Source organism: Lates calcarifer, linkage group LG19 (assembly GCF_001640805.2).
Source record: "Lates calcarifer isolate ASB-BC8 linkage group LG19, TLL_Latcal_v3, whole genome shotgun sequence".
Taxonomy (NCBI): domain Eukaryota; kingdom Metazoa; phylum Chordata; class Actinopteri; family Centropomidae; genus Lates; species Lates calcarifer.
Genome location: NC_066851.1, coordinates 21,569,480 through 21,584,692, shown reverse-complemented (window position 1 = coordinate 21,584,692; position 15,213 = coordinate 21,569,480). Strand labels below are relative to the sequence as shown.

General features: G+C 39.7%; 1 protein-coding gene across 1 annotated transcript in view; it reads left to right on the top strand.

Moving 5' to 3' along the window:
* The window catches only part of slc4a11 (solute carrier family 4 member 11), a 76,536-nt gene that overhangs the window by 34,762 nt on the left and 26,561 nt on the right, over nucleotides 1-15,213 (top strand). The window contains 6 exon segments of the mRNA XM_018685511.2: nucleotides 2,048-2,091; nucleotides 5,933-6,040; nucleotides 6,042-6,162; nucleotides 10,205-10,237; nucleotides 14,334-14,415; nucleotides 14,982-15,105. Of these exon segments, the coding sequence (XP_018541027.1) occupies nucleotides 2,048-2,091; nucleotides 5,933-6,040; nucleotides 6,042-6,162; nucleotides 10,205-10,237; nucleotides 14,334-14,415; nucleotides 14,982-15,105 (512 nt within the window).

The window sequence follows — 15,213 nt, the reverse complement described above, 5'->3', positions numbered from 1 at the left end:
AGCCCCCCCCAACACCTCCCATTTTCTGCAGACTCAAACACGTTCACTTCTGGCTGGATTATTGATATTATGATATCCTGGCGCTTTCCTGAGGCTTATTGGCTTGTTAAAGGGGGGCTTTCTTGCTTTTCCATCGCTGGAGGGTGGAGTTAAGCACTGATTGATTTCCAGACGGAGCTGACACAGTGCATCACGCGGAGCAGAGGAGGAAAGCCCATGGTAACCTAATAACGTCCTCCCCACAGTAAACTGCGATAACTGCGTTATGTAATGGTGGTGGCGGACTGTTTTATGAGAGTCAGCAGGGTACTGACAGCCTGCTAGTTATGGGACTGAAGTGTGTTGAAAACCTCATTCCCTAGGTTTGTCCCCATATTGTTTTCTAACATAAAAGGTTTTTCCTCTTTTTCCCTTTTTGTTCGACACTGGGAAAATCCAGACCTTTGTACTTTATCTGAGCGTTCGCCGCAGCTCCACAGACGTGTGTATTAAAGCCTTATCAGCAGAGAACTTCCAATCCCTGTTCAATGAGAGCATTTAGACACTTGCCTCTTGACATTTTCATCACTATTAGAAAAAGGGTCTCAGGCTTCTTTTCTTTACAGGCTGAGTGGTTGTTACTCGTGATCTTTATTTCAGAATTTTCATCATTAGAAATGAATGCTCTGTTGGATATAAATGCTTTAAATGCAGTACAGAACATTATAATTATCCTATTACTACAGATTAGCATTAAAACATTAAGCATTTAAACTTGTAATATTCAGATTTTACAAAAGTAAATGGTAGTATAGTGTTTGAAAACTGAAGTCATGGGGAGCCCTGTGGCCTAGGGGCACAGACAATTAACTACAACATTCCTGGTTCGAGTCTGCTTTCAAGTTATGTCATTCCCCATCTCTTTCTTTCCCTCGTTTCCTCTTATCTCTCCGCTGTGATAAAGGCACTAAATGCCCCCAAAAGTTTTAGTTGTACCAGTAATAATGGTTGGAAATGTTAAGTCAGGACAGTCGTTTTTAGAAATGGTTTTAAATCCACTGTCTGTGGCGACATTCCCCCACTGTGTTTTATGTCAACTAGCAGTGATTGGTTTGGAGCTGAGGAGGGGAGCAACCGTAGTGTAATGGAAATGGAGTAGGCTACAGCAAGTAGGAGTATGGTGATAAATCTTTGAAACGTCCGAGAAAAGTTTCTGAAACAGTTAAAAAAGAAAGTCTGTGTTTAGAGGAAAAAAGAAAGAGAGGAAAAAAAGCAATCGACTGCAAGGACAAACAGAGGGTGTAATGACTCCCTTTGCCAGAAGGGGGAGACAAATGTTCCATACTGCATGTTTAAGTGATGATTGCGCTGTATAATTTTGCCCCATATTTAATGAATTAAAAAAGTTATATGTACTGTATCTAATAGAATTTTGTTGAAGAGCCACAAGCATAAGTGTACATGAAATACATTCACTCAAAAATAAGTAGTTCAAATTCACTGATAATCCAAAACAGAATAACTGGAATGAAAATATGTTGCCAAATAAATGCGATCCTGCAGGCTGAATCACTTAGTTATTATGATAATGAGAATGAAGTGAATGTGAAAATGTAATGTGAAATGTTGTGCCAGGACTGCCTGATACAGAATATGTTGATCCTATTCACAAGCACATTGAATATTTTGCTGCATATTTTGCTGTCGACTTTGGACAAACTTTAAACTCCAGTTGTTGTTTGTGTGTCTCAGACAGTTGTAGATATTTTTTGATGTTGATAGATCATAGATTGACTTTTTCTCAGCATATTTTGTCATTTCATTTCAACAACTTTTAGGGAAACGTTATAGAAAGACGAGGGAAACCCAGTCGATCCAGTGATAACAGCTGTCACCTCTTGGTTATTAACAATTATGACAATGTGACAAAATGTCTCCATTGTTACTTTCCCTCTGTATGCACACATTGCAGATAGTGTGACACAGGTGTGAAATCATTTACTGTGCATCAGAACATATTAACTGCAGCAAAGTCTTAATTGTGCCCCTTTGTTTTGTTTTTCCTCAGATACTGATGACTCTGGTTGTGTGTTACTGAACACATCAAGAAGGGTGAGTATTAATGTTCACTGAATTGAACGTAATATTACTAAAAAGAAAAGGTGGTTTTTGCTAAGTAAGGAACTTGATAATGAGTGCTGCAACTCACTGGAGATCAATTCAGATCTCCATTGCTCTGTAAGGAGATTTAAATTATAAATCTAAAGTTTGGTAGAACAGCCCATAAAAGGAAGTTGCAAAAGAACTGCAAAGCACCAAATGTTTTAATCATGAGAGCGAAACAAACAAATGTTGTGTAGAACCTTGGCATTGACTTCATTTGAAACCTATGCATACTTATGAGGGGAAGAACTCCACTGGTATCCAAATGGAGCCTTGGTACTGATCAGCATCAGCCCCAACTTCAGCAAGTTGAACAGACAGCTGGATGAAGGAATGATGACTACATTTTCATCCCCAAAGTAGATCAGAGAGTGTTAGTGTTGAGATGCCTAAATTTACCCTGGATACTGCCCTCTTCATATGTTTACACCAATTGTACATGAAAATAGAGACGTTATTTTGGATGACGTAAGAACGTGGTGGGAGCAGCATCTAATCAAGATTTTTTCCTGATTCATTTAACATTGAGAATCATCCGATACAGAATCCAGGCTCACTGCTTTTCCCTCATACTGTAATAACCCATGGAGAGACCTGTGAACTGTGTGCAGATTTTCATTCCAAACAAATACAATAGCAGCTGATTTCATTGATTGTTACATGTTCAGCCACAGATGATGGACTCAGATCACATCAACCTTTCTTTTCATAGCACCTGCCCTAAAAGACTTATGTCCTTCTTACACCAAAATTAGGACGTATATGTGGGTCCTTTAAACATGGGTAAACCCTATAAAAATGCTGTTTGGCTACTTTCCCATTACTAGTGGATGAGGATTAGTAAACAGCAGAAAGCAGCAAAGAAGCCAATGTCTCTGTTACAGTGGGAACTTTTTAATCTCTTCTTTTCAGTCTCTTCAAACTCAACACCCACTGAATTATGTTCGAGCCCTGCTTGAACGGAGACAGATGGAATTTGTGGCTGAGATAGCAAAGTTAATAAACAACAATAATAAGAATAATTATGATAAATGTTCCTGGCTATTTATGCTCCAACTCAGGAACTTTGATGTGCATCATAGCATCAGAAAATGGACAAAAGCTGATTGTACCTTTTCCCACTGAAGACAAAGGGCGGATGTTAGTGTTAGTGGGTTTTTTGTCTAGTGTGAAAGAGCTTGAGTAAATTCTTTTTATGACGTCAAGTTTTATTTTTATTTTATTTAGACAGCACAGTCTGTTAGTCCCTCAGGTCCTTTTGCTGGCTGGTCCAGAGATAAGAAGCCACTTCTCCATAAGTCATATCAGGCACTCAGGACATACTTTAAATCAGGAAGTTGAGTGATTCAGTGTTTTAAAGTCTGCGCTCAGTGACAGGACTTTAAAACAGGTGTAACGTGTCCTCTGCATTTTAGACAATCTGCATTTTATCTCAGGTTTCCAGGGGTAGACCAGACAAGAGAGAATTACAGTAATCAAGGCCTGCTGGTGATGAAGGCGGGCAGACATCTTTTCAGAATCTGCCTGAAAGAGAAAGGGTTATACTCTGGGAATACTCCTCAGATTATACTAGACAATTTTTGTGGTATGTCTAATGTGTGGAGCAAAACACTGATTAGTCTCAAGACTCAAAACTTCAAGCTACCAACTGAATTGATGCAATCTCTCTCTGGGCATTTGCACCAATAATTACAACTTACATTACAGTGATACAGTGAACCAGTGTATCAATAGGACTATGGTAATATCGTTATCATCTGCATAGCTTTGTAAATCAATCCCCACATCCCTGAGCGTATTTCACAGTGGGAACATGTGAAGACTGAACAACACAAGTGAGCATGAAAGCCAGACTGAAACTGGATTGTGTGTGTAGAGTTAGAATACACATCACAACACCAAACCCCAGCCAACACATTCAATAAAATTTCTACTTTGATGCCATCACCCGTTTTGCAGGGTAAGTTTTGTTAAAATTAGAAGTGATATTAACAGATTTCTGTGCACAACAGGCCATCTCTTGCACTGGAGATAAATGGATGTCTCTCTACCTCCACACAGTTCAAGAGGTTTAAAGCAGCACCCAGAGGGCAATGGTTTAAACTGGTCACCAAGGCTGTCAAGAGTTTGACTTCCTCAGCACAAGCCTGTCAGAGATTTCAGTTTGTTTGTGCCTTGTTCCTGCCAACAGCTTGCCTGGTTCTTTTCACTAATCTCCCCATTCTGTATTACAGTTCTGTTTGTTTGCTCTCTCCTTCTGTTTTTTATCAATTTCACATGCTCACATACAGACTTCACCGCCAAGAATTTTGTTATGGATCTGTTTATTTGCAGAGGTCTATATTTAGAATTAATATTGATATGGTTATGTTGCTGCAACAGCTGCGTCTTCCTCATTTTCTTTATTAACAACTCAAGAAATCTCTTTAGAATTGAAAATTGTCCCAATGCTCCATCCTTCACATATGGACCACAAGACCACACATTTTGCACAGAGCGTACGACCAGAAATAAATCTAAAACAGTTCCAAATGAGTTCCGTTTATTCTTAACCTGTTAATCACTTGTCATGCAGGCTAAAAAGACTGTGGCACCTAAGCCTCGACAGATTCATGCAAACCAAACAAAATCAAATTTATTTATAGAGCTGTATACACAAATAGCTCCAAAGATTCAAGTCATGGACCTTCTGCATGGTGCTTGTTTTATTTTAAAAAGAACAGTAGGGAATCCACTTATCTTCAGAATTTCTGTCAATCACACGATCAATGAAATCGAGGACTGGTGGGTGTCTGGGCTCTTAATCGAGCTGTGTTCATCTCGCTGCCCATTCGTCTGTCTTTCAGGTGATTCTTAGACACCCGTGGTCCAATTTTGATGAACTGTGAAGGGGTGAAGCATGTTCTCTGTCCATTTGAAAAACTACACTATTTGACTCAGTGGGGGTGGTGTGGAAGGATACTTTAAGGTCAAAGCTTTAGGGCGCTTTCACACTTGTGGTGTAGACCCAGTCTGTGAGTGGCTGACTCAAAAGTTGGTGATATAAATGGTTCTTCTCTGTGCCCATGGACCTGGTGTACATAAAGAAACCTAAAATCTTAAGCTTGAATTGGTGATTTTGTTAGTCTTGTTTCAGGACCGCTGAATCAGCTACCACATCTCCAGTTTGTTCGATTCATATGTTTGCCCTTTGACAGATGTTTCCGCTGGCTGGATAAACATGAGTTAAAATAGCCACAAACAGGGTGACAAGCAACAAAAATGGCAACATTTGAGAAATCTTTGATTGGATCAGTCCGACATTGTGAGTCCCTGGAAAATGAACATCAAACAACAGCAAAAAAGACTTATGCCTGATTCTAAAGTTAGTTTGGGTCGACCAATTTGGGAATAAAATCTTTTGAAATCCTTAGAGTGTCTTCAAAGCTTTACAAAAATAACATTTCTTTTATTTCCACATTAAAAAACTGCTCCTAAAAATTAAAGTGGCTTAGCAGAAAAACTGAAAATGAGCCACAGTTAGCTTCACAGGCAAAATTTCAGATGTCTTAATTTCTCAAATGCATAAATAAATACCTCAGCCTGTTAGCTTAGAAATATATCTGAGACAGTTTGTCTTTATGAGCCAAACCCTTGCAAAGATACAACCATATGAAATTAGTATTAATCCTTAGAGTAGATACATTTGATGCATCTTTCAGTCTTTAACATTACACTGAATGGCATGATCAGCACTGATATCTCATGTAAATCTGGTTCAGACTTTAAAAGAATTGAATTTTCTCTACAGTATGTGAAGCTGATGAACTTTGAGGAGGAGGTTCGGGCACACCGGGACCTGGATGGCTTCTTGGCGAGGGCCAGTATCCTACTGGATGAGACGGCTGCCTCTCTGGATCGACGTTTTGAAGAGAATGTTGCACCATGTGGGTCAGGACAGCCATGTATCCGAGCCCAGCTGCAACTTCGAGGAGGTGATGAGCATGCTTTTCACAGATGCAGGCGCTCAGGAGGTCAACGGTAAGCAGGGGCCCTGTCCATGTGCTTGTATGTAGAAAAAACACACAAATAAGCAGCCACACACACACAAAACACAATGTGACAGAGAACTTGTACCATCTGTGCCTGCCTACAATCAGACCAAGACCCCATAACATCTGATACCTGACCTCAAAACATCTGACGTCTGCACATGTCAGCACCTAACTGAAAGGTAACTTTCGCCATGTTCAGGAGGAGAATTGTCAGATAGACTTGAGAAGTTCAAGAAGCTTTTTAGACCCAAAGGAAAGTTTGTGATGTTTGAACTGAAGCTGTCCATTTGCCCCGCAGCTTTTTTTTAGCTGAAAGCAAATAGAGCTCAACATGCTCAGTCATGTTGGCAACCATTTACATGTGCAGATATCAAACGTTTCCCAGGACATCTGTCAAGGTGTTATCATAACATATGGCACAAACACTCATATCCAAGTACAAAATCCACGAAGGACAACACAGCTGATAATCAAAACTAACTAAATCCTGTTTTCCTTTCATGGTTGAGCTGTGGTTCAATATTTTTCAGATAATCAAAATGTTTTTAGATGTTTGGTTTATTCTTTTCACTGTTGCAATAGGTGCCACTTTTCTTGTTTACAAAAATGTTAAATCAGAAATATTTGTTATTATTGAAATAGTTTTGCTTGCACACATGAGTTGCGTACACATTAATCTTCCTATTTGGGCCCGATCCCTGTCACATTAGTTGAGTCCCTTCAGCACAGGTCCTTTTGGCTGAGTAGCAAAGCCTCTTGGTTAAGGCGAATCTCCTCAGCCCATTAGAGCAGGAGAAATCCATCCTCTTACATAACCGTATATATCCATTGTTGAAGCCTCGCTCTCTGCCACAAGCTGTACTGAACACTCCATTTCCAAAAGTAATTGTTTGGCAAATCAAACTTTGCTTTCCTTCTAGTTAGTGTCTAAAAGAATTTGAGGGTTTTTTTTCAGTAAATTAATCATCACATTTTTTCTGGCTTTAAAATGTTTGCTGAAGGTTTAAGGATGCAGTGCAGATGCAGGGAAAAACAAGCAAAGTGTTTTCTTACCACTATAGGAGCATGTGGAGGTAATGGTAGTATAAGGGCTGCCTGTCATATACATGTGTCCAGTGTTTTCCTGTCTGCCTGGACTGGTGTCCGCAGTTGTTGATGGTTACTCAGAGGTGGGTGGTGTGTGAGCTTGTCCTGCACAGCCGCCTCTGACAGATCGGCGAGGTGATAATTGACTTCTGTCATCGATCACTCACTTAGCTTTTCAAATGGCTCTCTGAGACTCTCAAGCTGTAGTGGCTGCTGCTACTTGACTGTTTCTCTCCCAGAATACCCCATGAAGGCAGAGGAAGAGGTTTTCTTTTTCTTCTGTGGCTGCCATCTTAACAAAAAGGCTTCCTGTGCAGGTCCGGGCTACTTTGAAAATCAATTTGAGCATTCACTGAAATTTGAAGTTGCATAAAGCAAATGATAAAAAGATTAGAGGAAAATATTTTTGATATCAGTGATACTTTATTATGAAATAGAATCTACAGCTTTAGATTGACAGTTACAGTTGGTTCACAAAACTAATATCTGCATCCATCTCCAGACAAAATACTGTGTTGCTTTGATTATTATTGTTTCACAAATTGAGATATTAAATATAAATATTAGCATATACTGCCTCATTAGACAAGAAGATGCAATCATTATTTATTTTGTATATATTGTGCAACAAAAAGAAATGTTTTAAATCAGCTGAAACTTGAATTATCACTCTTGGGAAATTAATTAGTTGCAGCAGAAGGAACAGGATAGTAGATGAGAACTGGGTGATAATTAATTGTACTGAGGACGAATGATGTAACAATTGAACAATTATGCAACAAATAAAAGACTGCAGTTTGAAACAAGCAAATGAGCAGCACAACAGTACTGTAGCTATAAAAATATGTTTACAGATGGATGTAACATACAGAAATATTTACAGAATGAGCAGGGAAGATACTAATGAATGTGATGAATAGAGGTCTGCAAAGGTCTGTTCTTCTGTGGATTTCAGTGAACTATGACTCTTTAATTTTGATTTGAAATTTTTTTTATTATTTAATAAGAATATGCAGCACTTCAAAAGGTGGATCTGTCATTTTGAAATACCTCTCTTCAGTGTGTTGCTTTGGTTTGAATTCAGAGTAAGAATCCCCACGTTGCTGGTAGGTTCCTTGAATTAAAATCATGAACATTCACATGTGAAACACTCATGTCAGTGCTGAGGAGGGAAAAAAAATATCTCTGGGGGAGGAACAAAGGCTCTTCCTGGGGGAATACATTCATATTGCACGTAAGTATGTTATCAACGGGACACATCTCTTCAGGTATTAATTTCTGCCATATCTACGTTCACTCTGCCACAGCGGGGCGATACGGCTGGCGAGCGGACCAGCTCATTTGGAGTGTAATACTGTACAGCTGTGAGATAAAGAGAACAGGGTGAGATTATAACAGGCACAGAAAGAACAGAGAATTACAGAAATGAAAAAGATGAAAGCCCACAGAGATAATTAGTCCTGCTCCAACTTGTATAGGAGTCGATTTTTGGAGGCCAACTTGTGCTTTTTTTTTTTTTTTTTTACTCACTTTTGTCTTGGGATTCGGTGATGGAGCACAGTACACACATTGTGCCGAGGAATAATGAACAGCATTGCAGATGATGCAATGCATTGATATTAATATTTGTTCAGTCACTACTATACATATTAAACCTGCTTCTATTAAGTAAAAAACATTGAATCCTTTAACATACTTGGAATATTTAAACGTAGAAATGATTATAGGATGCTGAGGATAATGACAGTTCTTACAAAGTGATGAGCGGCTGCCACAGAATGACTAATTGTCAATATTTTGACTAATGATGTACTGTATAATTGTATTTTCCTCTCTTCCTCTGTGATGGCGTTAGCAGCTACAGTGCTCGGTGCTGTGTACGCTGCTGATTGTGTGCCCTATTTGTGATGACTGTACCATAATTTCTTCCTAAATTGCTGTCACCTTTGATCGATCTCGCTGACTCTCCACTTCTCCTCCATTTACATAATTCTCCTGTGTTATTTTTTTATTTACTTTTTTTCTTTTGCCAACTCAAATCAAACTGAAAAACAGTCACATATTTATCATTTTTAACCTGCAAAGGTGAGATTTCTTTCTACTATAAAAACTGTTCAGACACTTCTACAGTCTTGAGCTTTGTGACCCTCGTACAACTTGTTTAATGATTTTTAAAAATACCTGAGCATCTGTTAAACTAGGATTATGACTTATCTTTATTTCCCTCTTTCTAAAGAGCATACTTTGTGCAGATACATGTTTTCTTCCCTGACAGCAGGTACTGTAAATATTCTGGAAATAATTAGCTCCGTTCAACAGGAAAGGTGCTGTGTACTTTTGAATCAACCGACTGTGCCTCTCCATTATAATAATATATCTTTTCCAGGCTGGCGGCACGACTTTTCACTGTGAAAATCTCTCTGTAACATTCTGCAGGAATGATCAGAATACTAAATTGAGACCATTAATTCAAGCTCTATACCACATGAAAAATGGTGGCCATACATGTCATTTTTCTCATCTTGATCTCTTCATTGACGTCTTTTGGTTTCTTTTGCACCAGCTGAACACGAAACTGCTATCAGTGATAAAATCCAATTTTTGGTAATAGCCTGTAGACGGTAATCAAGATAAGATCTCTCTGCACCCAACAAAGACGAGACATTGAGGGATTTTCTCTGGAAAATGATATTTAATATGCATGAGGTAAAGGAGGGCAGGAAATGAAGCTTCTGTTCAGCAGAGATATTTATGTGCGTGCCTGTTAACCAGAAAGTGTGTCTATATATGTGTGTATGGGCACAGTGTGTGTTTGAATGTCTCTCTCTTTGCTCATGTTTGTATAAAATCTTAGAAGCTGCTCGCCTGTTGATCAGAAAAGGTGACTGAACTGACTCTCTGGTCTCTCCTCTTGGTTTTTCTTCCTCCTTCTCCCCATGCAGACAAGTCTCAAAGTTTCGTTTTCTTTGATGACGGTAAGCTGTGCTAATTGGATGAAAATGTCAGCATCAGCCGCCGTGAGGCTGCAATCAGTGGTTTTGCTTCTGTACCAATCACCATCAGTATGCCGTTTGTGTTCCTCTCCACACTCTGGACTGGGTCGATGCATTGAGTCATCAAATGATTACAGACACCAGCAATCCCTCCCGTGTCACAGATATCGATGCCTCTTCAGCTGCCCCTCAAATCAACGCCCTCTCCGCCCAGCGGACTCATTGTCCCATAATGTTATCAGGCCTTTTTGCAAATTCCTGCTAAAAAAACGGAGGGGTTTGTGTGAATACTTTGAGTTGAAAATGACAAAATTAATAAATCCATTTGATTGAGATTGAAATGATAACATTCAAATAATTTAATGGGTGTTTTTGGCTTTGGAGCTGTGTCCTTGGTAGCAAAAATGGATCCTTCGTGTTTTGGAGATCGTATAATGAGGTAATTAGTTTTTTTTTGGAATACAGCTTGTTATATATACTGTACTTGACTTTGATACTATATCCATGTAGGGCAATAGTTTATTTATCATTGATGTAATTTGTTTTATGAAAGCGAGTAGCAGATCAGAATTGACAGCCTCTCTAGATAACAAGGTTTCACCGTTGACCCAGTCCTAGTGGCCCTCTCATCAGCATGTGACAACATTGTGTCTGTGTGCTGCATGGTGATTGGCTATGATGGATACCTAATATACAGTAAGTGTTTCATCTGCCACTGCTGTATGGAGGCCTCCTGTGTTTTAATCACCTCCTTCAAAGTGCCCTCCATAGCCCATGCTTTGAAGGTAACCAATCATTTTCCATTGTGCCTGTGTGTGTGTGTGTGTGTGTGTGTATTCACTGGTATACCAGTGGTTGAGACCACAGTTAATCTTTTAGGCAGCATAAGATCAGGAGGTTTTATTGAGGTCACCTCTGAGCATAATGTAAGGAGTCTCCTTGTTAAAAGGACTCGTGGCCCTTTCACACACTGACAGAGAAACCATGAATCTCTGTGTCGTTGTACCTGCACATCTCTGTAGATTTTCTGCTGTTGTTGTTGGACTGGCACATCAACCAACCAACATCACGGCCTTTTGACTGGTTTAGCATATTTATTGATTCGTCTCTTCTTATTTGTGACAGACTGTATTATCCTCATGTGATTTACAGAAATTGCAATCTGCCCCCCCCCTCCACCAACCAAGCCGTGTGGATAATGCAGTTAAAGAATTCACCAAGAATCCTGAGAGATCAAAGGGGGCAATCCAGCCATCCAGTCTTGCCTTCCTCATATTTTTTCATCACTTTCCATTGAAGTTTGTCACATTTGATATGCTGCGTGTGAGCATCTGTGATTTTTTTTCTTTTCTGTGTGTGGAAACAGCCGTGTTTGCTTAGCTAAAGCTGACGAAACTGAGCAGAAATCTTCACGTAACTGACAAGTATCAAATGTGCATGTCTTAATTAGTCTCCCACTTGATCACACTGATCAAACCAGCAACCACTCTCAAGCACTTTGTCTCCTCCAACATTCAAGTGTGGTTCCTGCATGTTAGCTGATGATGTAACATACTGTACAATATATTCTTATATCCCATACATGATCATGACTTTTTTCAGTAAATGGCTAGGTTAGCACCCATTCACTCTATGAAGATCAAGACATTGCAGGATCTTCAGTGACTTGCCAGTTTTGAGGGAAGTGGTGCCATTTAAATAGGTAGTATGTAATAAATCCTCCTCTTATGAAGGTTATAATGTTTACACTGTACCTAATAAACTGGCAACTGAGTGGAGTAAAGTAAAGTAAAGTGTTTGACAAGATGTTGTTAACCCGCGACCAAAAAACCAATCCTACCCACTCAACTTGCCATTCCAAATTCAACTAAATCTCAACTACACCTTTATAGTAGGAGGCGTTAGGTTAAGCCTTCATGAAGCAGCTGATGCCAAACAGCAACAACAACTGCAAAATCATGGTAAATAATTGATGTTCAAAGCTTAGGCACTGCATCATACAAAATATTTATTTATCAAATACAGAGAAAACATATAGAAGAGGAAATGTAACAGAAACATAAATGATAAATTAAAGCTTTAAAATACATTAATCACAAAATCAGGAAGTGTTGCTGTTTTAGTCCTCACAGTAAATCATCAGTCATTTTGTAGAAGCGTCTTACTTTTGGTGATAGTGATATTTAACACTGACAGTGTTCATGCAGTGCTCTGGCTGTTGAACTGCTCTCAATACTGAAACAATCCATCTCACTTAGAAAAGACATTTGTCATAAAAAAAATCAAGTGGTTTTAATGTGAAGGCTAATGGCTAACAGTGTTAGTGAATGGCTTTGACTTTGGACATCTTGTCTGTTGGCATGGAAGACCACAGTAACCCACCACACACATCTTCTACCTCTCTCTTTCTGTGTTTCTTCACTGTTCTCTCCTGTAACCTCTGTCTCCTTCTTTATCTTTTAATCTTTTTTTGTTCTGTTTGCATCTCTCTCTCTCTTTCTGTCTCTCTCTCTCCTCTCCCTGACGTCAATGAGAAATTGGATGGTTTTTGATTATTACATGGCTGTCAGGCTTACTGCTATTAATTGAATTGAATCCCAGTCCATCTCCTTCACTTCTCTGTCCCCTTTCCTCCCTCCGTCTCCCTCTCGCTCCTCTTTTCATCTTGTCTCACTCTCATTTTCCGTCTTGTTTGTCACGTTCTTTGTTTTTTGTATGATTTTTTTCATTCCCCAGGTCCTTCTTTGCCCCTATTTCTCTTGCTTGATTTTTTCCTTTCTCTGTTCCATTCTCTCTCTCTCTGCATGTCTCCTCCTCCTTGTTCTCTCTGCCTGTCTCTCTCTTTTCTTTTATTTTCTCTCTCTCTGTGTCTCCCTTGTTTTCCCTTTCCTTCCCACCTCTCTCACTCTCTTCCATCCCACATGCCAGCCTTCCCCCCCCTTTGTCATTCTCCTTCTCTACAGGCTTCTTTTCATCCTTTCTTCCCCTCTTACTCTTTATCTACATACCCTCTCTCTCTCTTATTTCTCTGTCTCTCTTGTCTGCCCCCCCCCCTTCTCTCTTATTCTCCCTTCCTGCCTCTCTCACTCCTTGAGCACTGTGATACTGTTGTCATGGTGACGCCCATCATTTTCTGGCATGAATGGAGGATACTTTATTGATGAGATGGCATGGCAGAGGGAGAGAAAGGGAGAGTGATGGAGAGAAAGACAAAGAGAGACAGAAAGAAAGAGAGAAACCACTGGCAGGGAAAATCAGAATGATACGGAAATGATCGTCCCCGCTGCTTACGATACAAAACATTTCCACCCTGTAATTTGTTCAGTGCTGATGAGTCGAAGAGGACGTTGCAAGCCAAAGCATGCTGAATCTTCTTGAGGGGTTTGGGATAGTCGGTCTGCTGAAGAATACCCCCTAAAACACTATTATTCATCACTCTCAGCTTGAGAAGTCGGAAGGGAGATTCCTCTTATTAGGAAGCATCAAGCAGGCTTCAGCAGCGCCGCTAGTTTCCCATGTTTAATGATTTGTACTGTGTAAACATGGCAGCATAATGAAATGTGTTTTTTAAATCTGCTAACATGAGCGTTGGTGTTGTCTGCGGTTAGATGGACATCGTTATTAGCTAGTGGTGGTGTGGTGTTTGCACACAGTGCAGACTGGCATCAGCGTCTAAAGCAGAAGGCGAGCTCGTTAGACACTTCTGATGTAGACATCATATTGAGAGGCTTGGCTCAGCAGATGAGGAGCTGGATTTCTGTTGAACATTTTAGGAATTTGGCTGACACCATTTGGCTAAAATAAGAAAATCAGAGCCAGGTTTTATTTTTAAAAACATTAGCACTCTAGATTAAAACAATAGAGGCTCTTATAAATGTGAACGTTTAACATTTACATTCTAGCACGTGCCAGCTACAGTGGGATGACATGCGTTGCTGGTGCTATCAAGTATCAAGACCCACACAGAAAAGAAGGAGCTCAACACTGTGTAGCAGAAAATAAGAGCGAGTGAGGATCAAACTGGACATGAGGTCGATCTCAGCTAACATGTGTTTGACCTCTGACCTTTGCTCCACAGTTCACCTGCTGTCAGAGACGATCCAGGGGGTAACAGCCACCGCCACCGGGGTCCAGTACCAACAGTCCTGGCTCTGCATCCTGTAAGCTGAGGTGTATGTGCATGTTGTGTGCTAGGGTGATAGGGTCAGTTAATTAATCGATTTGCTGATCAACAGAAAATTAATCAACAACAGTTTGGGGAATTATTATTCATATTTGTCTGTCATTGATTGAATTTTAATTTAATCATAACTCATTACTAATTACAACTTAGTTAAACCTACTAAGGATAAGTATTGATAAAAAGTATTATCACTAAAACATGTACAACTGAAAGAGTATTTGTCATAGTTCAATGAAATCAATTTTTCCGAGAGTTCAATATGTTTTAAATTTATTTTAAGAAGTAGTTGAAATATTCTCAGTGTGTGAATGTGGTGCTGCATGTCTTTCATATTTAAATCTTGTGTAAAATGCGCTTTAATCCATCTGGTAAAACTGCAGGAATTTGTCAGTGTCTCCACTCTGTGATTGTTTGTCTGTGTGCACATTTGAATACTAACTGTTGCTGGAGAGAAAGAGGTTAATCTATGGAAATGAAGGGCGATGCTGGTGAGGTGAGGCGTTGACATTTATAAAACCTCCTCCTTCTCCCTCTCTGCTCCAGCTGCAATGTGAAGCATCTCCAGAGGCGTCACGTGTGCATCTCCCGCCTGGAGAGGCCGCAAAACTGGGGAGAAAACTGCTGCGAGGTCCGCTATGTCATCCTGATACTGGCCCCACTCAAAATGGTAACTGCTGCCCCCAGAGGGAGGAAATGATATATGGGATTTATCTGTCTATGGTGGATTACTGAGACATTTGTAGACTTGTTACAACATGTGTTCATATTTCATTCA